Genomic DNA, 23,085 nt, shown 5'->3' on the forward strand with positions numbered 1-23,085 from the left:
GGGGAGGCGGGAAAGTCCAGCCGGGAGTCCTGTGCTGAGACATGGAAGGGATGCCCCAGGTGCTGACATCATCAAAGAGGGAGGAGGGGACACCGAGGAGATGGCTTGAGCTCAGCCGCGTGGAGCTTCTGAAATGAAGCAGAAGGAGGAGGAAAGGGAAGACGGAGGCAGAGGCTGTCTTAGAACCAGAGGGGTCCTGTCTTAGAACCAGAGGAGAAGGGAGACCAGAGGGAGTACGTGAGGGGCTGTGAGTATAAACCCAGGAAATCCAGGATGCATCACCCTTCCCCCATGCCCTTCTGAGGACAGTGTCCCCCCAAGGTTCACTGTGGAGGGTGCTGTGTCTCCTCAGGTTCCATCAGGAGCCTCAGGATCCCAGGGAACATCCTTCCTGGGGCCCTGGGGTCCAGTCCCTCTGCTGGGCACCCTCGTGTCTCCATCCCTGGGGTCCATGTTGGGAGCCGCACCAGCTGTGCCCAGCTTCTGCCAGAATCACCACCAGGATCAGCAGGACCACACCGGCCACACCCAGGCAGACACTGTTCCCCATCATGTAATCCTGGGAGGTGGTGGCTAGAGAGGAAGGCGAGGGGGAGGGGTCACCGACAGGCGGACAAGACTTAGCCCTAGCCAGGACCACTGTGACAGGAGCCCATCCCATGTGGTCCGAGGACTTGTCCCCAGCCAGCCCTTTGCAGGGCACAGCCCCAGGTGACTTACCTGTCCAGGTGCTGGAGTCTGTGGGTCGGAGACTGATTTCATCAGGGGCTCCTAGGGGTCAAGGACAGCGTACGCATGTCTGGGGCAGCCTCCCCCTTCTCAGGCAGACCTCAGCATCCCAAGCCCTCCCAAGCTCCTCCCTCTGCTGGACCCCTTCCACCCCTTCTCCATACCCAAGACCACTGGGTGGGTTTGTGTCCTCGGCTCCCCCACCCTGCCCTCCCACCCCAGCCCCACAACCAGAGGACCTGAGGGCAGGACAAGGCTGGAAAGTTCAGACCTGCCTTTGATCAAACGCAGGCTCAGGGACTAGGGTGGGTTTCCCCCTCCTGGTTCTCAAACCCCTCAGGAGTCAAAGGGCTTCTGCTGTAGGGGGATACCAGGGTATTTCACTGCCACTGTGTGTCCATCCTGCCCTTTGTGAGGGTCAGAACCCTGTCCCCTCAGGGCAGGGGACAGACACTGGGACCTCTGGCTGGACCACTGTCCCTCACGTGCTCCCAGCCCTGAGCTTGCTGACCTGGCTCTGGGGTGAGGGGCTGGGAGATCTAGGGCCCCTGAGCCAGGACAGAGGGTGGAGCTGCTCTGCTCCCCCCTCCTCCCAGCGCCTTTACCTCCTGGCTCACTTCTGTGCATCCCCCTTTCCTCCACTCCCTGCTTCACCTGCCAGCACCTGAGCATCTTGGGGAAGGACCAGGGAAGGGATGAGATGAGGATGAACCCTATCTCCATCCCTAAGAGAAGAAGGATGATTCAGCTTGCCCTCTCTTGGGGGTCTCTGCTCCTCCCCACATCTGGGATCCTGAGGGCTGACCTCTCCCAGATGGGTCACTGTGCACCCACAGTTCCCCCAGGTCACTGGGGTCACAGGGTACCCACAGGTGTGTACCTTGGGGCTGTTCCAGGACCCTGTACACCTGACCCTGAGGTCACACGAGGATAAGGGGAAATGGGAGAGAAGACACTGGGCTTTAAAGGAAGAAAGCCTCCCTCTCTCCTTCCCGGAGGGTTCAGGTTGTCCCCGATGGACCCTGACTCCAGGAATCCTGGGGGCTTAGCACACACAGGGGCAGGGACAGCCTCACCCCAAAGGTCCCCCAAAGCACCATCCAGCCATGATCAGGGGCCGCCTGACCATGGGATTTGCCCAAGGGGGGGTGGACCACCCCTCAGGGAACACATAGCCTGGGGGCCCCACAGACTTTGCCCAGTGAAGGCAGTTTACCACCATCCTGAAGGAAAAGGCACAGGGTCCCTTGAAAGGGCTCCATCCTTCCCCGTCTCTGGAAGCCCACTCCCCACAGCCCAGGGGTCCGGCTCGGTGTCCACTGAGATGCTGGGGCTGAGTGTCCAGGACTTCGTGGAGCCTGGATGGGACCAGGGTCCAGGGACTGAGCCAGATATGAAGGCAGAGGAGTGTGGGGGGGGGGGAACCGGGGACCAGGGGGCTTGCGGGCCCGTGGGCAGAGGACACAGCTGGGGACAGCAGCCTGGGGCCACCCTGAGGGCAGAGCAGAGACGTCCTCATCTGTCAACACCAGCTCCAGGGCCTCACTGGGCTCAGACCAAATGCCACGTTGATAATAGAAGCACCGATTACACCGGGCAGTGTCTTCACTCACAGCAGCGATGGGGAACCTGGCCGCTGTCTGGTGTGGACTAATTTGAATCGTGTTACTCTCATCCTTGTACTTATGCGTATTCTCCTTGTACTGCAGGTGGAATGTCTCAGCCCCAGCAGGGCCCTGGCACACGATGGTCACAGGCTGTCCCCAGGGGACCACAGGGCCTGGCTCAGCTGTGATGGAGGGTCTGGGCAGGGCCCCTAGGAGGGGGAGAGCAGAATCTCAGGCTCCGTTATGAAGAATTCAACACACAACACAAGTCACTCCTTTTACTGGCTCCATTCAATTTTCTTTTCTTTTTTTTTTTTTAAGAAACTCACCAAGTTGTGCAGCCTTCACCACAATCCAATTTTAAAGCGTTTCCACCATCCTCCCCAAACCCCCTCACACCCATTCCACCGAGTCAGTTCCCTTCACTGCAGCTATGTTCCCACTTGACTTAAGGACCCGAGACTTGGTTCCAGCTTGCTCCTTGCAACACAGGGGGTCAGAGCAGGCTGCGGCCCCCAGGGCATGTCTGTTTCAGGGGCAGCTCCCCCACTGCCCAGGCCACTCTGGGGGGACAGCAGGGGCTGGGAGGGAGGCCCAGGCTGGGAATGACCCCGTCACTCTGGGGACAAGGAGAGCAGGAGTGTGTGTGGGCAGGACTGCTCCGGGCTGGTCTGAAGGCAGCTGCGAGTCCCCCTGGGATTGTATGGGGTGAGGGGTGCACGTGCAGAGCTGCAGTGGAGGTGAGGGCTGAGGGGGAGCTGGGGCCCAGAGCCCAGCAGGGGAGGGTCCCATTGTCCAGGGCGAGTCCTCCATGAAGCAGTCCTCCCTGGGTTTCTGTGTATTTCCACCTTCATCTCTGCTCATTTCCATTTCCTGGGGACGGAGGCTCTGGAAACCCCGTCTGTCTCATCTAGGCTGGGGGCAGGGGAGAGGGCTTGCTGCCCTGAAAGGGGAAGCTGGTCTCCCCTTCAGCAAGACGCCCCTAGAGGCAGGGCGCTGGCAGGGCTCACTCACTCCTCCACTGGCTCTTTGTGTCCTTCCACCCCGTCTTAGGTCCCCTCTGCCCCTTTACAGATACTTCCGTGTACCCCTGGTTCCACAACCGTGAGACACACACGCGATCCCTGCCTTCTTCGCGGGGCTGAAAGTCTCGAGGGAGGACGGACGTTGATGAATCATTGTGCAAATCCCCGTGTCCAGACTGTGGCCTGTGCCCTCGGGCGCGTGTGGGAACCCCAGGGGCAGACGGGAGGCAGAGCTGCCTCCCCGGGGAGGTCGGAGGGCGCGGGTCCCCAGCTGAGAGCTGAGGTCCAGCAGGAATCACCCAGGCTGGGGGTGGGCACGTGGGGCAGGCAGGGCACAAACACCGGGTCCAGGTCCGGAGCTGAGGGGGAAGGAGCCACGCGAGAGAGAAAGAAAAGCGAGGAGACCTCTGAGCCAGCGGGGCTGGGGACGGGCAGACCCGGACCCAAGAGGGGCGCACGCGGCTCAGTCTATCCAAGGTCAGCTGTGAGAGGGCGCTCAGCAAAATGGACATTTTCCTGAAAACAGAAACCGCTGAACGCAGTCATTCGACCCTAAGAATTATCATGCAAAACCCAGCACCGGGTGATGCGCTGTGAGTGGGGGGCTGGAGAAGCGGGACCCGGGAGGACTCCCGGTCGGTCGGGTTCTGCCCTGGGTGAGGTCGCGCCCTCCGCGCAGGGGATGCAGAGGGAGATCTGGGCTCGCGGGCTCAGCCTGGTCCTGCGGGATCTGAACCGTCTCTGCGGGGCCCTGAGAGCAGCGTGGACAGCGAGGGAGAGACGGGGCGGCTTAGGCCTGGGGGTTGCTGGCAATTCCGGTACTATGTCAGCTGCCAGGTGCCCCCCCGCCCCCAGGGTGGGCACACGCTGTCGTCGGGCTCAGCCTTTGGGGGTCAGGGAGAAGACTCACCTCGGCACGTGCGGATCGTCTGGCCCAGACAGAGCGCTGCAAGGCAAGTTCTAGTGAGAAAAACGCCCACTGCGCCTTTCCTCGCGGGGCTGTGGCCAAGGGGGCTGGAGGAGCCTGCGGGGGGCGTCATCCTTGTAACTTCCAGCCCCCTCCCCCACATCGCCTCGGAGCACAAGCCCCCTTTCTGCCCCGAAATGGTCTCCAGACAAACCCAGACCCCAGGGTCCTCAGTCTGAATCAACTCCACACCCAGGTACCTGGTTCTAGGACTGACCCTTCTGTGGGCAGACTGAGGGGCAGCCCTGGGTGGGAACCCCTGTGCCCCCCTCGGGTCCCTGAGCCTCAGGGGCTGGGGTCAGGACTGAGCCGGGGAGTGCAGCCTCTTGGCCCCTGAACCCGCCCCCCCATTCCAGGACTCACCGAAGCACAGGAGGGTGGTGGGATGGGGGGCCATGGCCCAGCCCCTGCAGCCGGTGCCCGTCCTGGAGAGATTATGGGGGAAGGACAGAGCCTGCCTGATGACACAAGAGAAGAGGATGTGCTGCCCGGGGGCCCAACTTGGGGTTTCCACACTCAGCGCCTCACACAAAGGGGAAGAGCTTGTGCCCTCCTCTCCCGGCTTCCCGCGCAGGAGACAGAGGCAGGGCCGCACTTCCAGCAGATGCTCCAATGCTCAGGTGAGGCTGAGCTCCCCTCCAGGTGAGCCCCCTGAGGGAGGAGCCTCTTTCTCCGCCTCTGGGACAAGCAGAGTGTGGGTTTGTGCCCAAACTGGCAGGACTGTCCGTCCCAGGACCACACCCCACCACCTGTTCTTGGGGAAGGTGTTACACCCCCATATCCCCCACTTCCGCATACTTAACGTGAAAAGTGGGACGTCCTCAGTCCTCCTCCGAGTATTTGATCTAATGTTCAAGTCCCAGCAAGGGAGGGAGAGCATTAAAAAGATCCTACTTGCAGTTCCTGTTGTGGCTCAGTGGGTTAAGATCCCAACTAGTATCCATGATGTTGCGGGTTCGATCCCTGGCTTCACTCAGTGGGCTGAGAATTCAGTGTTGCCGTGAGCTGTGATGTTGGTGGCAGATGTGGCTTGGCTCTGGTGTGGCTGTGGCTGTGGCCTAGGCCAGCAGCTGCAGTTCTGATTCAGCCCCTAGTCTGGGAACTTCCTTATGCTGCAGGGGCGGCCCTAAAAAGAAACACAGAACGTGTTCACGGGGCCCTCTTCCCATCTTCTCCAGGGACATTGGAGCCAGGAAGGCTCCAATCAGCACATGCAAATCCTGAATGGATCAGGAGATAGACCTTGGGACCTGGCCCTGGGCTTGGGGCCAGATGGGGCCCTCAGCCAGGTGCTGAAATAAAGAGCAGGACCCAGGGGTGAGGAAGTTTGTGCAGGCGGAGCCCAGTAGGACAGGACCCCTCATGGATGCCCGTGCCCAGGGCCTCTGAGGCCAGGGGAGAGCTGCTTCTCCTGGGGCAGCCGGGGCAGACACTGATGGTGTCTACACAGCAAACATTGCTCAGTTTTCCCTTCCTAACAGAAACCGAGTTTTGTGTGAGTGGTTGTGGTCCAGCCCTGGGGCTGGAGGCTGCATGGAGTGAGGAAGATTAAGTTTGGGTTAACGCAGTGCAGCATTCTCTTGTCGGTGAATGCAGTTCTTCATTGACTGGCCTGCCTTTATTTCACTTCCAATTTTCTTCCTCTTCTTCCTCTTCTTCCTCCCCGCTCCGCCTCCTCCTCCTCTTCTTCTTTTCTCTCCCTCTCTCTCTTTTTTTTTTCTTTACTTTTTAGGGCTGCACACGCAGCATATGGACGTTCCCAGGCCAGGGGTCGAATCGGAGCTGCCGCTGCCAGCCTACACCACAACCACAGCAACGCCAGATCCGAGCCACGTCTGCGACCTACCCCACAGCTCAGGGCAACACCGCATCCCTGACCCACTTGACAGGGCCAGGGATAGATCCCACCTCCTCCCAGTTACTAGTCAGGTTCACTCTTGCTGAACCACATTGGGAAATCCAAAGGCCATTTTCTTCTGTTCTACAGTTCTAGGTTGGCAGTTAACTTTTTCAGTACATGAAATCTGGCTGTAATCACTTCGGCTAAACTGTATCTTCTTGTTGCTGCTTTGAAAATAATGTGTCCTTTCTCAGTGCTTTTAAGATTTTTGTCTTTGGCTTTCTGCAGTTTTTCTTTGATGTATCTCCGTGTGTGTGTGTGTGTGTGTGTGTGTGTGTGTGTTCTGACGTTTATTGATGTGTCGTAGATAAAAGTGCACGTGTCAAATGCACAACTAGCTGAATTTCCACCAAGTGAGCACTCCTGTTTTCCAGCAACTTCTCTCCAAAGGTCATGACTATGGTGACTTCTAACAGCATGTATTTGAGGTCCATTCTCTGCAGAGACTATTTCTTCACATCGATGTGCATATTCTCTGCTGTCTCTTTATGTGTGTGGGTGGCTTCTGCTCAAGCACGGGTTTGTAAGACCCGCCCGTAATAAGGCGGGCAGATGTAGACCTTTGGCTCTGGTCACTCTGGAGTATTCCACTGTGTAAACCACCACAGGGCGTCTACGCATCCTGGTGCTGACAGGCATTTGGACAGCATCGCGTTTAGGTGATGATGGATGGTCCAGCTTTGACCATCCTAATGCATGTCTGGTGATGAGCGTTCACGGGTGTTTCTGTTGGAATAAACCTAGGAGTGCATCGCTGTGTTTGTGCCATGCGTTTACTCACCTTTGATAGGTCTCCCAAACGTTTTGTAAAGTGATTGTATCCATCTGCACTCAGTGCAGCTGAGTGTGCTGGTTGCTCCACTTCCTCACCAGTGCTTCATGCTTCCCATGTTTGTATTGCAGCCATGCTGTTAGGGGTTGGCATGGCTCTGATGACTAGTGCAGTGGAGAACATTTTCATGTGGTTTTGGTCACCTGGGTATTCATTTTATTTGTGTGAAATATCTGTTTGAGTCATTTTCTCACTTAAAAGTTGGGTTGACTTTTTTCTAAACATCAGGAAATGTTATCTTTTTTTTTATTATGTGTGCACGTCCTTTGTCAGATATATTCATAGCGAAAATTATTTTTAGCTGTGGTTCACTCTCTTCTTACTGAAATATAGCTGATGCCCAATATCATGTTAGTTTCGGGTATGCCACATAACAAAAAAAAATCAGTTTTTTTTCTTTTTATGATTGCACCTATGGCATATGGAAATTCCGGGCTAGGAGTCGAATCAGAGGTGCATCTGCAAACTACACTTTTATCTATGACACATCAATAAAAGTTGGCTGTCTTCAGGTTAATACCCAGCATTGAAGTTGCTGGATCATGAGGCATTTCTACTTGTAGTGTTTTGAGAACCTCCATACTGTTTTCCACGGTGGCTGCACCAATTTACATCCCCAGCAACAGGGTATGAGGGTTCTGTTCTCTTTACAACAACATTTGTTATTTGTTTTTAGATACTAGACATTCTGACAGGTCTGGGGTGAGATTGTGGTTTTGATTTGCATTTCCCTAACAATTAGTGGTGCTGAGCTTCTTTTCATGTCTCTAGTGGCAACTGGTGTGTCGTCTTTGGGAACGTGTCTGTTCAGATCCTCTACCCATTTTTTAAATCAGACTGTTGGGTTTTTTTCATGTTGAGGGGTATGAATTATTTGTCTACTTTTGATAGTCCTCCTTTATCTGATATGATATGCAAATATCTTCTCCGGTTCAGGATGTTGCCTTTCCATTGTGTTGGTGGTTCCCTTCACTGTGCAAAAGCTTTTTTGTTTGATGTAGTCCCATTCGTCTACTTCTGCCTCTATACTCCTCGCCTGAGGAGATGGATCTAGAAAGATATTCCTTGGAGTTCCCATCGTGGCACAGTGGTTAACGAATCCGACTGGGAACCATGAGGTTGCAGGTTCCATCCCTGCCCTTGCTCCGTGGGTTAACGATCTGGCATTGCCGTGAGCTGTGGTGTGGGTCGCAGATGCTGCTCGGATCCCGCATTGCTGTGCCTGTGGTGTAGGCTGGCAGCTACAGCTCCGATTCGACCCCTAGCCTGGGAACCTCCATATGCCACGGGAGTGGCCCAAGAAATGGCAAAAAGACAAAAAAAAAAAAAAGAAAAGAAAAGAAAAGAAAAGAAAAAGACAGACGTCCAAGGGCATTTACTGCCTGTGTTTTCATCCATGAGTTTTATGAACTCAAGCTTTATATTTAAGCTTTTCATCCACTTTTAGTTTATTTTTGTATGTGATGCGAGAAAATAGTCCAGTTTGACTCTTTCACATGGAGCTGTCCAGTTTTCCCAAGTGCCATGTATGGAATAATCTGTCATTTTCCAATTGTATAGTCTTGCCTCCTTTGTCGTAGATTAAATGACCATGTCAGCATGACCATGTAAGAGATTTCTGAAATCTCTATTCTGTTCCATTGATCTATGTGTCTCTTTTTGTGCCCCACCATACTGATTTGATTACCGGAGCTTTGCAGTATAATTTGAAATCAGGGTGTATAATTCCCACACTTTATTCGTCTATTTCAGTATTTTTTGGCCATTTGAGGTCTTTTATATTTCCATTAGAATGTTAGAATTCATTAATGCCATTGGCATTTTGATAGGGATTGCATTGAATCTGTAGATTGCCTTGTGTAGTATGATAATTTCAACAATATTAATTTTCCAATCCATAAGTATAGTATTTATTTTTATTTATTTGTATTTAAAGACATTACTTTCATCAGCGACTTACAATTTTCCAAGTATGTGTCTTATTTAAATTTATTCCTAGATGTTCGTTTCCTTTTAATGTATTTGTAAATGGAGTTTTTTTTCCTCTTTTTTCCATTTCTTTTTGCTCTTTTTTTTCCTGCTTTTTGGGGCCGCACATGCAGCATATGGAAGTTCCCAGGCTAGGGGTCGAATTGAAGCTGCAGCTGCCAGCCTGCATCACAGCCACAGCCACACAGGATCTGAGCTGCATCTGTGACCTGCACTACAGCTCAGGGCCACACCAGATCCTTAACCCACTGAGGGAGGCCAGGGATCGAACCTGCATCCTCATGGATGGTAGTCGGATTTGTTTCTGCTGAGCCACAACGGGAACTCCTAGATTGTTTTTTCAGCTTATCTTTCTGAAAGTTCATTGTTAACTTCTCAACCTCCATAACCTGTGAGCCTGTTCATATAATAACATCTCCTCTTGCTCTCATATGTATCTACATAACCTGTTTACCAGGACCTGTCAGTTCCATTTATCTGGAGAACCCTGAATAATTTAGAGGGAGGTGTGGGAGAGAGAGACACAGACAGAAATCAGCACAGATTGTCACTTAGGAAAACTAAGATGAAGACCATTGAGTTAGCAGATGCAAATCTCTAGAGGAAACGAACTTGAGTACACATAGGAAGTGAAAGATCAGTACTAATTAAAACTGAGCTGGAAGGCAGGGCACCCACCCACTCTGAGCCAGGACGGAAACCTCCCAGCTGGTGAGATGCAGCAGGTCCTGAGGTGGGAGCAGCGGGTCTGGTGCCCACGCGGGTCTGCGGCCCCCGTCACTTCAAGCTGGCCGACCCTGGGCACATTAATCTCAGTCCCTTGTTTCTTCAAGAAAGATGGGGACACTCTGTGGAGGGTTCCATACAAGGATTCAACGTGCTAATGCTTACATAGAACTGAAATCTTAATCGCACCCTTGTAAGAGCTGCCTGGATCTGGGCTGAACTTTAAAGATATTCTTAAGGTATATAATAACATTTTAAATACCAGACCTGTAACAGACATGCAGGTTTCTTACGTTTCTATTTTTAAAGAACAATAAAAGATGGAAAAAATGAGAGCCGGACACTGGCGCCTCCTCCTGGACTTTCAGGGGAACTTTCCCTTTGTAATCGGAATGGAAACTGACTCCACAAGCTGGGAGGTGACCCCAAGAAGCAGGCTCGGGGCTCTCCTGGTGAGGGGGGTTCCCGCGACCCCATATGCTGGGAGGCACAGCTGGTCCCGCTGTAGGGAAATGGCCCTGCAGATCCCAAGAGTTTCTTTGTTGAGCCAGCATGGGGTGGCCTGTTTAGAAGCCCTGTATCATCAGCAACAACGCTAAATAATCAAGTGGGTAACTGTGAACTCACTTAACTCTGTGTGAACTGACTTTAGGAAATGACACAGGGACCTGGGAAGGGGAGGAGGGATATTTCATATAACACAGCCATGGGGCCCGCCCACGTGTCCGTGATCAGCGGTCAGAAGCGAGGAGTGAGGTCTTGCAGGCGTGGGATTCAGAGCGCGCTGGGCGGACTGACCCGAGGCACGTGGAAGAGAAGATGGAGAGCAGACTCGGGCAGATTTGGGGCTCCGCTCTGCACACCCAAGTCAGGGGCTCCGCAGCCACAGCCACTAAGGCAGCCACACCCCTCACCCGAGTGAAGGCCGTCCCGCTGTCGGAATGTGTTTCATCTGTGTAACTATTACAGCCAATAGACCCCAATGTGTAAAGACTCATTAGTTCCTCTCCCAAGTAAATGGCTGATTCCAGCTCAGCAGGGAGGTGATTTAAAATACCGTATAAGAAAAAGAATGTGTATATATGTATGACTGGATCGCTATGCTGTACAGCTGACATTGACACAATACTGTAAATCAGCTCTACTCTAATAAAAAGAATAATAAAATACCATGTATTAATTTTAAAATGGGAAGGAAAGTGAAGGAGCAGATGAGCCAATGGCTGTCAATGAAAAGATACTTTGCTCCTCACAGTTCCCAGGAGGAAGGGGCATGCATGCCACCAACCAGGGCCTCATGGGGAAGCACTAGAGGCTGAAAGAAAGAGATGGAGTGAAGGGGAAAAGTGGGCAAGAAACTTTACTGTATCTTCCGTGAGAAAGAATGGGTAGGGAAGGGTAAGCAGACTTGGGATTGGCTGGTTTAATGATTTCAGCACTTTCTGGGGCGGAGGGGGGTGTCCCTAGTTGGCCTGTCCCTGGCCCTGGGGTGACAGTGGGTAGGGGCCCAGACTATGGAGTCCCATAAAGCAGGTGCTGGGGGGTGAGGATTGGCTGGGTTTGGGGGGGCTTACTGTTTTTGAAAAGTACACCCCAGGAAGAGGCCAGAGGCCAATGTAAGTGACTCAAGTATATTATCGGGTTATCTAGGAAAAGGCATGTCTGGTGCCAAACTTAAAATTAGCTATGTAGTTATTTTACCAGCAAGATGAGTTTATTTAGGAATGGCAGAGGAGTCAATGGCCATACCCCACTGAACCTGCGGAATCTCTTCTATCTCGGAGGCTAAGCAGGGTCTGGCCTGGTACTTAGAAGGGAGGAATGGCAGAGGAATTGCAATTCAGGAATTCAAGCTATGGCAAACTACAGGCAAGTCCAGAGAGCAAAGGATACGAACAGTTTATAGAGAAAAAGGAGGAAGCTAGAAGGAGACAACATTGAATGAAAGTCCCTTGGAGGCAATCAAAGAGTTTATAACACTGAAGGATTTTCATTGACTCAGCTGTGGCTGATTCTCATTAGTGGAGCTGTTGCTGTTTTCTCATAGGCTGGGCTGTGGCTGTTTTTCATTGGCTGGGCTGTGGCTGTTTCTTATTGGGTGGGCTGTGGCTATTTCTTAGGGCTGTCGATGTTTTTCATTGGGTGGCCTGTGGTTGTTTCTTATTGGCTGGGCTGTGGCTATGTACCATTGGCTGGGCTATTGTGGGGTGGGGAGAAAAACATCCCTTTTCTACTGGCTAAAAAAGTAAACTTCCTGATCAAGACCATAAACTAAGCTGGGATTGAGTGCGAGGGCGAGAGCTTTCCTCTTCAGGGCTTAGCAACTCCACTTAAAATGATTCGTTTATTTATTAATTTTTACACCAGCATATGCATACAGGGCATATGTTAAGGCATCAACTTTACAGAAGCTTTAAACATGACTAAGACAAGGGGTACAGCAGGCTCCATACCATAGTCATCCCAGGAAACAGGGGCCACATTCGGTGTTGTTCCAAGGTCATTCAGGGTATCGGTATCCATCAGCAGAAGGAAGAGCAATGAGGATCTTATGTGGGAAGTTTATGGGCCAGGCCTGGAAGCAGCTCCATCCATCCTGGTCACACAGTGCTGGCTAGACTTTCTCCCAGGACACACCTAACTTCGAGAGAAGCTGGAGAGACCTTTTCATCTCGCTGGGAGTACAGGAAGGGATGACACGGTGCAGGTGAGTAGCCATAGTCCTGTCACACAGACAGGAGCCACCTGTCACTTTGGGCACCTGGGGTTCACAGACGGCTGGGGCTGTTTCCCAGTCTCCGTTGCTTCCTACATAACCTCCTCTTTGTAGAGGCACTGGGGGTGCAGAAATTTGACTCTCAAACATTCAGCATTTCACATACTAGTGAGAGAAGGAAACACTCCTACAAGGAGATACTTGGAATTCAGGGTGAAGCATTCAAGCACCAAGGAAGCCCATGAATAGAGGCAGTGCTGAGGACTGACACCCACTCAGACGGAATAACACCCACAAAGCGGTCCATGTCCTAAGCCCTTGAACCAGTGGGTGTGCTTCTTAGGTGATGAAAGGGTCTTTGCAGGTGTGATTGGTTAAGGCTCTCAAGCAGGGGAGGGGAGCCTGGTTATTCCAGGTGGACCCAATGTAATCACAAGGATCCCTGCAAACAGGAAGCAGGAGGGTCAGAGAGAGGGAAGGAGCGGAGACCACCCAAGCAGGAGCCCTGGTCAGAGGGAGTTTGGAGAAGCTCCAGGGCTCCTTGAAGACGGAGGAAGGGGCCACAAGCAGAGGAATGCAGATGGCCTTTGACGCTGCCAAAGGTAATGGAATGGATCGTGCCCTGGAGCCCCCAGAAGGAACACAGCCCTTGGTTTTAGCCCAGGTTAGCTGATTGCAGACTCCTGACACCCTGATGTGTAGAATATTAAGGTGTGTTGTTTGGTGCCCTTAGGGAGTGGGCATTTGTTCCAGCAGCAATTGCAAGCTTTTGGGAAGAACAGCCTCCAATCCCAAGCCTGAAGGGCGTTAGCCAGATGAGGGAGTGAAGCTCAGATCAAGGACACTGTCCTTCAGCTGATGGGACCTCTGGTGTTTGGCGAGTGCATGGCGTCCAGTAGGAATGGAAAATGGGGAACTTTAGTTCCTCCGAGTGGGACCTAAAGCTTGTGCCCTGGGGTCTCATCACTGCCTTCGCCAGGCCACACGTGTCCGTGTGTGGGTGTGTGCATGTGTGCGTTCCTACAGTGTGTGCATGTGTAGGGGTGTGTGTCTGGGCCAACGTGCGTGCCTTTGTGGGTGTGTGCCTCGACCCAGACCCAAGTCCCCTCAGACGTCTCCTCCCTCGTCCCCGAGTCACACGCTCAGATCAGAAAACACTGACGCCCGATTCTCTGGTTCCCCTCACTAGGGACGGAGGGACTGTGGGTGGAGAGACTGGGACCCAGGACCTGTGAAGCCCAGCTCCACACACATAGGGCTGATGCAGTTGGGCCTGTGGGAACATTTATTATTACGGAACAAGGTGAAGCATGTTCCAGAAGACGTGGTCTGCGCTTTTGGCTGCATAAGTACAGCCCAGGGTCAAGGTCAACAGCTGAAGCCTGGGAATTTCATCAAGTCAGCTGAGAGGACAGTTAAAATGGATCTCCGGGGACAGGGGGGGATTCATAGGACACGTCTGGAATCAGCTGGGTGACTGTAGGGCCACCGCTGGGTCTCTGGAAACAGGTGCTACACATTCTCTCCAAGGAGCTAGTTGACTGTGGGAGGGACCACATGGCTGCTGAATCTTCTAGATGAGGATCAGGGCTGTGGGGACTCCAGCTCTTGCCTCCAGGAGTCGTGACAGGATGACTGTCCAGAAAGGGCAAAACCCTCCAAATAGCCACCTCAGGCTTTTGCAAGAGTGACTCGCGGTGTCTTTGCTACAGAGGCCAGGGGGGCTTGGGGTCAGTGTCTGGAGATGGCTGCGTATGTGCTGGACTCGGCGGATAGCGGGGTCACAGCTCTGGCCGCCCTCTGTGTGAGGGTCCGGTGGTCCAGCAGGGCATATGTCACCTCCTGCAGGTCAGCAGGGGTCTGGGGAGAGAGACCGGGGTGAGTAGCAGTGGCCGAGGTGAGGGAGGGGTGCTGGGAAGGGAAGGCTGTGGTGGCCAGCCTCCAAGTCTCCCCCCCACCCAAGAGGCCACCTCCTGAATCACCACTGTGTGGTCCCCTCCCCCGGAGAAGCAGGCTTGGTCTGTGTGGCCAGCAGAATATGACAGTGACGCCATGTCACCTCCACATTGAGGCCACAGAAGACGTTGTGGCTTCCGCCCCTCCCTCCCCAGGGCCCCTCCCTCTGGGGGAGCCTGGCTGCCATGCAGTCACCCATGTGCTGCAGCCCAGGGAGTGAGCCACCTTGGAAGCGGACCCTCCAGCCTGAGTCCAGCCTTGAGCCAAACGGAGCCCTGCTTGGCATCTTGACAGCAGCCTCATGACAGAGCATCAGCCAGCACCACCCAGCCCGTCTGCTTCCACATCCCTGGCCCAGGAAACTGAGCTAATGCCGCCAAGCTGCTAGCTGTCCGGTGTTTTGGTCACAGCAATAGGCGACTAACACAAGGACTTACCGAAGCTTCCGTCTCTCTGTCCTTCTCAGGAAGTCTGTGGACAGTGGCCGGGTCTAGAGAGGAGAGGACAAGGGAGCTGTTCTCTGGGGCAAACTCACCTGAAACCTCACAGCTTCCTATTTGGTCTTGCCCCCCCACCCCCATCTAGAACAGAATGCCCCCAAACTTGCTCCCTGAACATGGCTTCCTGGATGGCAGTGAATGCCCCCTTCCCCTCCCAGACCTGTCCCACCCTTGTCTGTACCTGGTGTCCCATCTAGGACGTCAACAGCTGGGCTGAGCCTGCAGAGAAAGAACAGTGAGCCCTGAGGGCTGCCTGGAGGCGGAGGGCTGGGGGGCTAGGGGTCATTCCCAGAGTCCTCACCTCTCCTGGGGCTCTGGCTCCTTGCCTTTGCTTCTGGGGGGCCCTGAGGAGAGTCAGGTGTGAGTTGAGATGAGAAGGCTTCTTCCCAGAACCCCAAACAGCCTGCCCAGGTCACCCCACCCGGTCCCTGAGACCTACCCCGTTTCCTCTGATGCCAGCGCTGGAGGAGGAGGAGGACCAAGAGGAGGAGACAAAGGAGAAAGGCTGCAGAGACCCCGATGAGAATGTAAACATGCTCTGTCCACGGGCCTGGGGGAGCAGGGAAGACATAACTGGATAAGCAGCAGCGTGCATTTATCCAGCACCTGCGGCATACCACCACACACTGGCTGCTTGTCATGTTCACACCTACCTACAAATCTCTCAGGTGCCTAACAGTCCCAAGGCCCAGGAGTCATTTCCCCGCTTACAAAACTGGGGTTTGGGGGCTGAAGTCCTCTGTCCACAGGGCGTGGGCAGAGCTGGAATATGACCCATTCCCCCTTTGCCCAGAAGGCACAGGCCAGGTCCTGCTTCTCTGTGCCCATCACTCACCGGGATTGTTTCCATCCTGTGAATGCGTCCATGTGTCTCCTAGGAATGAGGCATCAGGAGGACATGGGTCAGAGGCCTGAGCTGGACAGAGCAGGCTCCTGAGTCCCCCCCTCTCCACGGGGTCTCCCTGGTCCCCAGACCCGGACCTGCTCCCTCTAGAACAGCCCCGTGGAACTGTCTGTGAGGTTGACATGCTCTACTTCTGGGCTGTCCGCTCTGGTAACCACACGTGACTGCTGCCCTTGAAATTTAAGTGAAAGAAACTGAAACGTCAGATCGCCAGGGGCAGGAGCAGCGGGTCGCGGGGCGGCTCGGTGGTGCCACCAGGCTAATGCCACCCTCACTGGGTGATGGGCACCTGCAGCGTCCCCTTCCCGCGGGAGGTGGTGGGGGCAGCGCCGCTCTCCCCCGTCTTCCCCCCTCGCAGAGACGGACACCCGGTAGGAGGGCCCAGGCACAGGCATCCTCAGCTCTGCCTTCCGTTTTCACAGCTCCCCTTGATGCGGTGGATCTGCTCTCCTGGGAGTGAAGACGCCAAGACCCGATGTCCCGGAGCTGCCCGCCGAAGCCACGAGGTGAGCAGGTGAGACAGTTGCCCGCCAGCCTGGGGCTGGACTCCGCGCATGTGCTGTAGGTCCCGCTCCTCTACCATACACCTCCTAAGGGCGCAGCACCACCCATTTCACTGGTGAGCCAGCAGAGGTCTTGGGGGCTCGTCCACCCACTCGGTCTGAGCCCCCCATCCCCTCTTCTGGTTAGCACCCCCTCCCTCCTGCTGCTTCAGAGGCTGAGTCCTCAATATCCTATTTAAGGCAGAAAACTTCATTTCTTAGAGAATCCTGCCCTCAACACCGTGTCGCTGGCCCACCATCCACGGGTCCCCCCTGTGTTTTAACATCTCTGCCCTGCTTCCCCTTATGACATTGATCACAATTTAAAATAATGTATATTATATGCATAAAAAAATATATGGTGGAATTCCCTTGTGCAATTGACTAGAGATCCCACATTGTCACTTCCGCGGCTCAGGTCACTGCTGTGGCACAGATTTGATCCCTGGCTTGGGAGCTTCCATATACCTGTGGGTGAAGTAAATTTAAAAAAAAAAAGCCCTAATAATTATAATCACATAAATCTAGGTATATATAACTTAAAATTGCTTATGTTTTAAAGTATATATTTCAATGACACACTTTAGTATATCGTGTATTACTCATTTATATTAGCACTTATGTGTATAAATATAGTAATTCATAATACATTATAATACAGTATATAACATAACACTGTATATAATAAATGTAATAATGTATTTTATTACTTCTATATTTAATAGTGTAAATATATTCTAATATACTTAAATTATAGATCTGAAATTTTGCATTGAGAGTACATTTACACTGTAAGTTATAGGTTTATGTGTATACACACCCATACACATTTGTATGCATTTCTAGTGTTCATTCTTTATATATAAGTATACATACACACATGCGTATACACTTGTTCTTTTTCAGATTCTTTTCCATTATAAGTTATTACAAAATATTCAGTATAGTTCCCTGTGCTATACCATAGGCCCTGGTTGTTTATCTATGTTATATGTAAAATATATGAAATCTGTGTATCTGTTAATCCCAAATTCCTAATTTATCTCCCCCTATCCCCTTTGGTAACTCTAAGTTTGTTTTCTATGTGTGAGTCTATTTCTGTTCTATATAGAAATTCATTTGTATCGTTTATTAAGATTCCACATGTAAGTGATATATGGTATTTGCTTTTCTCTTTCTGACTTCACTTGGCATGATGCTCTCTCTCTGTCCATCTATGTTGCTCTAAATGGCATTGTTTCATTTTTATGGCTGAGTAATATTCCATTTTGTATATGCACCACATCTTTATCCATTTCTCTGTGGTTGGATAATAGACACTTAGGTTGCTTCCATGTCTTGGCTACTGTAACAGTGCTGCTGTGAACATAAGGGTGTATGTATCTTTTCAAATTAAAATGTTCTGGTAGATGCCAGGAGGGGGATGGCTGGATCATGTGGTACTGCTTCTCTTAATTTTTTTTTTTTTTTGTCTTTTGTCTTTTGTTGTTGTTGCTATTTCTTGGGCCGCTCCCGCGGCATATGGAGGTTCCCAGGCTAGGGGTTGAATCGGAGCTGTAGCCACCGGCCTACACCAGAGCCACAGCAACGCGGGATCCGAGCCGCGTCTGCAACCTACAGCACAGCTCACGGCAACGCCGGATCGTTAACCCACTGAGCAAGGGCAGGGACCCAACCCGCAACCTCATGGTTCCTAGTCGGATTTGTTAACCACTGCGCCACGACGGGAACTCCCTGCTTCTCTTAATTTTTAAAGAAATCTCCATACTGTTTTCCCATAGCGATTACACCGATTTACATTCCCTTTTCTCCACACCCTCTCCAGCACCTTTTGATGATAGCCATTCTGACTGGTGTGAGGTGATACCTTGTTGTAGGTTTGATTGGCATTTCTTTTTTTAAATGATTTTTATTTTTTCTGTTATAGCTGATTTACAGTGTTCTGTCAGTTTTCTACTGTACAGCAAGGTGACCCAGTCACACATACACGTATACATTCATTTTTCTCACATTATCATGCTCCATCATAAGTGACTAGACATAGTTCCCAGTGCTACACAGCAGGATCTCATTGCTTATCTATTCCAAAGGCAATAGTTTGCATCTATTAACCCCAGATTCCAAGTCCATCGCACTCCCTCCCCCTCGGCAACCACAAGTCTGTTCTCCATGTCCATGATTTTCTTTTCTGTGGAAAGGTTCATTTGTGTCATATATTAGATTCCAGATATAAGTGATATCATACGGTATTTGTCTTTCTCTTTCTGACTTACTTCACTTAGAATGAGAGTCTCTAGTTCCATCCATGTTGCTGCAAATGGCATTATTCTTTTTATGGCTGAGTAGTGTATATATTGTGTATATATAACACATCTTCTTAATCCAGTCATCTATCAATGGACATTTAGGTTGTTTCCATGTCTTGGCTATTTTGAATAGAGTTGCACTGAACATACAGGTGTATGTGTCTTTTTCAAGAGAAGTTTTGTCCAGATATATGCCAAAGAGTGGGGTTGCTGGGTCATATATTAGTCCTAGGTATATTTTTCTAGGATTCCTCCATACTGTTTTCCATAGTGGTTGTACCAATTTACATTCCCACCAACAGAGAAGGAGAATTCCCTTTTCTTCACACTCTCTCCACCATTTATTTGTGGACTTATTCATCATGGCCATTCTGACTGGTATGAGGTGGTCCTTTATAATAGTTTTGATTTGCATTTCTCTAATAATCAGTGATGTTGAGCATTTTTGTCATGTCGTTGTTGGCCATCTGTACATCTTCTTTGGAGAAATGTCTGTTCAGGTCTTTTGCCCATTTTTCAATTGGGTTGCTGGCTTTTTTGCTGTTGAGTTGTATAAGTTGTTTGTATATTTTAGAGATAAATCCCTTGTCAGTTGCATCATTTGAAACTATTTTCTCCCATGTGTAAGTTGTCCTTTTTTTATGGTTTCCTTTACTGTGCAAAAGCTTGTCAGTTTGATTGGGTCCCATTGGTTTATTTTTGCTTTTATTTCCGTTGCTTTGGGAGACTGACCTGAGAAAGTATTTGTAAGGTTGATATCAGAGAATGTTTTGCTTATGTTCTCTTCTAGGAGTTTGATGGTGTCTGGTTTTACATTTAAGTCTTTTAAGCCATTTTGAATTTATTTTTGTGCATGGTGTGTGTGTTCAGTTTCATTGATTTACATGCAGCTGTCCTGGTTTCCCAGCGATGCTTGTTGAACAGACTGTCTTTTTCCCATTGTATATTCTTGCCTCCTTTGTCAAAGATGAATTGACGGTAGGTGTCTGGGTTTATTTCTGGGTTCTCTATTCTGTTCCCTTGGTCTGTCTGTCTGTTTTGGTACCAGCACCACACTGTCTTGATCACTGAGGCTTTGTAGCATTGCTTGAAGTCTGGGAGAGCTATGCCTCCTGCTTGGTTTTTGTTCTTCGGAATTGCTTGGCAATTCTGGGTCTTTTGTGGTTCCATATATGACTCTGGATTGATAGTTCTAGTTCTGTTGAAAATGTCATGGGTCATTTGATAGGGATTGCATTGAATCTGTAGATTGCTTTGGATAGTATGGCCATTTTTATGATGCTAATTTTTCCAACTCAGGAGCATGGAATATCTTTCCATTTCTTTGAATCCTCTTTAATTTCCTTGATTAATGTTTTATATTTCTTGGCATATAAATCTTTTACTCCTTGGTAAGGTTTATTCCCAGGTATTTGATATTTTGGGGTGCAGTTTTAAAAGGGATTGTATTTTTGTAGTCCTTTTCTAATATTTCATTGTTAGTATACAGAAATGTGACTGATTTCTGAATGTTAATCTTATATCCTGCTATTTTGCTGAATTTGTTGATCCGTTCAAGAAGTTTTTGGGTTGAGTCTTGAGGGTTTTCTATATATAGTATCATGTCATCTACACAGAGTGACAATGTTACCTTTCTCTTCCAATTTGTATACCTATTTTTTTCCTTTTGTTAGTCTGACTGCTGTGGCTAGGACTTCCAATACTATGTTGAATAACAGTGGTGAGAGTGGGCATCCTTGTCTTCTTCCAGATTTGAGTGGGAAGGCTTTCAGCTTTTCTCCATTGAGAATTATATTTGCTCTGGGTTTTCTGTAAATGGCTTTGATTATGTTAAGATATGTTCCCTCTATACCTACTTTGGTAAGAGTTTTGATCATGAATGCCTATTGGACTTTGTCAAATGCTTTTTCTGCATCTATTGAGATGATCATGTGATTTTTGACTTTTCATTTAATGTGGTGTATGACGTTGATTTATTTGCATATGTTGGACCATCCTTGTGAACCTGGGATGAATCCCACTTGGTCATGGTGTATGATCTTTTTTATATGTTGTTGGACTTGGCTAAAATTTTGTTGACAATTTTTGTGTCTATATAGTTTTCTTTTTTGGTGGTATCTTTGTCTGGTTTTGGTATTAGCGTGATGATAGCATCATAGAATGTCTTTGGAAGCATGTTTCTTTAATAATTAGCAATGTTGAGCATCTTTTCATGTGCTTGTTGGCCATCTGTGTGTCTTCTTTTGGAGAAATGTCTCTTTCGGTCTTCTGCCCATTTTTTGATTGAGTTGTTTGGGCTTTTTTGATAGTAAGTTGCATAAGCTGTTTGTATATTATGCAAATTAATTCCTTGTCAGTAGCATCATTTGCAAATATTTTATCCTCGTCCATGGGTTGTCAGTTCACTTGCTTCTGCTCTGAACTTAAGTTTTCACAGCGAGAAGGGAAGAAAGGGAGAGAGCTAGCCCCCCTTCCCATAGCAGGTTCAGGATCCTCCGGTGGGGGGTGTCTGTCTTCTTCTAGGTTGTTCAGGCAGAACCGTCAAGAAGCCTCTTCTCTCTCCTAGTGGAAGATGAGCTATCAATCCCTCTGTCCTCTCAGTGCGGAGGAGCCAGCAGTGGAACTTGCCCACTAGGGGGCGAGGTGGGCCTGCGGTCAAACCCCAGGGCCTCCTTGGGCTGGGTCCGCCCCTTGTGCCTTTGCCCAAGACACTTTAACCTCCTTTCTGCCTCTTAAAAGGGGCGGTGGCTCTTAGAAAGCCTGGGACATCCCTCCATGGTGGGCTTGGTGGCATTACTGCCGCCAGGTGCCCGGTGTGGGGTTATCTCTATTCTGTGAGCGTTGTTAAGAGCGTCCTTGTGAATATCAGGGACTGGGCAGTGCCCTGGGCAAGCCATGCCCTTCCCAGGGCCTCACCTGTCCCTGATCTAAGCCCAGGGTGGAGTGCTTGGCCCTGATACCCAGCACAGAGCCCCCCAGAAACCCCTCCAGGCTGAGGTCAGCTACTCACCAGCTGAGGAGGAGGGCTGGGTGTGGGGGGAGCTGAAATCCCAAGCAGGTCTTATGATCAAGGGCAGGAGAAGGACTGATGCCGTGTGGGGGTTGCCGAGGATCTGTCCCACTCAGCCTGGCCCCTCTGCACCCTGAGTGAGCATCTGTCCACAGGTCACATCTGCCAGACTCAATCCCCTAGATTCCTGAGAAAATGATGCAGGGACCAGACAAGGGAGAGACCCCTGCTCCATTCTACTGGACAGATTCTTGCTGTCCCAAATTTACATGGAGCAGCTCTTCTGAGGTCCCAGGAGTGTGCGGACGGGGGTTGGAGTGTCCCTTAGGTAACCCTGACTCTAGGCATCTGGGGGGCTGACCACACACAGGGGCAGGGACAGTCTCACCCCCAAAGGTCCCCCAAAGCACTGTCCAGCCATGGTCAGGGGCAGCCTGGCCAAGAGGGAGTGAACCATACTTCAGGGGACACATAGCCTGGAGGCCCCACAGACTCTTCCCAGTGAAGGCAGTTTACCACCATCCTGAAGGAAAAGGCACAGGGTCCCTTGAAAGGGTTCCATCCTTCCCCATCTCTGGAAGCCCACTCCCCACAGCCCAGGGGTCCGGCTCAGTGTCCAGGACTTTGTGGAGCCTGGATGGGACCAGGGTCCAGGGACTGAGCCAGATATGAAGGCAGAGCAGTGTGGAGGGCACCAGGGGGCTTGTGGGCCTATGGGCAGAGGACACAACTGGGGACAGGGGCCTGGGGCCACCCTGAGGGCAGACCAGAGACGTCCTCACCTGTCAACACCAGCTCCAGAGTCTCACTGGGCTCAGACCACCGGTGACTTTGATGATAGGAGCACTGATAATGCTGGGCAGTGTCTTCACTCACGGCAGCGATGGGAAACCTGGTCTCTGTCTGGTGTGGACCAATTTGAGACACAATACTCTTACCCATGAAGTCACTTCTTCTTCTTCTTTTTTGTTTTTATGGCCACACCCACAGCATATGGAAGTTCCCAGGCTAGGAGTCAAATCAGAGCCATAGCTGCCAGCTTACTCTACAGTCACAGCAATGCAGGATCCAAGCCACATCTGTGACCTACACCACAGTTCATATCAACGCCAGATCCTTAACCCACTGAGTGAGGCCAGGAATCCAGCCCGCATCCTCATGGATACTAGTCAGATTCATATCTGCTGCACCACAATGGGCACTCCCCATGAACTCACTTCTATCCTCCTTCTCCGTCGGATTTTCTCCGCCCCAGCAGGGGACTGGCACACGATGGTCACAAGCCACCCCTGGGAATCACAGAGCTTGGTTCAGCTGAGGTGAAGGATCTGGGCAGGGCTGGGCAGGGCCCCTAGGAGGGGTGAGAGCAGAATCTC

At 50.9% G+C, this 23,085-nt stretch overlaps 2 protein-coding genes across 2 annotated transcripts; both read right to left on the reverse strand.

The window, feature by feature from the left end:
* On the reverse strand, positions 368–5,267 carry LOC102160148 (leukocyte immunoglobulin-like receptor subfamily A member 6). The gene is made up of 6 exons (XM_021097573.1): positions 5,223–5,267; positions 4,692–4,786; positions 4,272–4,307; positions 1,946–2,545; positions 721–771; positions 368–573 (listed from the first exon to the last, which is right to left on the reverse strand). Exons 2-6 carry the CDS (start codon positions 4,723–4,725, stop codon positions 368–370), a joined length of 927 nt encoding a protein of 308 aa, XP_020953232.1. The 5' UTR covers positions 4,726–4,786; positions 5,223–5,267.
* On the reverse strand, positions 13,162–22,675 carry LOC100525582 (leukocyte-associated immunoglobulin-like receptor 1). The gene is made up of 7 exons (XM_021094974.1): positions 22,492–22,675; positions 15,783–15,821; positions 15,387–15,497; positions 15,249–15,291; positions 15,129–15,166; positions 14,885–14,937; positions 13,162–14,351 (listed from the first exon to the last, which is right to left on the reverse strand). The coding sequence occupies exons 1-7, from the start codon at positions 22,649–22,651 to the stop codon at positions 14,223–14,225; spliced, it is 573 nt and encodes a 190-aa protein (XP_020950633.1). The 5' UTR covers positions 22,652–22,675; the 3' UTR covers positions 13,162–14,222.

This window comes from Sus scrofa, chromosome 6, assembly GCF_000003025.6.
Source record: "Sus scrofa isolate TJ Tabasco breed Duroc chromosome 6, Sscrofa11.1, whole genome shotgun sequence".
Taxonomy (NCBI): Eukaryota; Metazoa; Chordata; class Mammalia; order Artiodactyla; family Suidae; genus Sus; species Sus scrofa.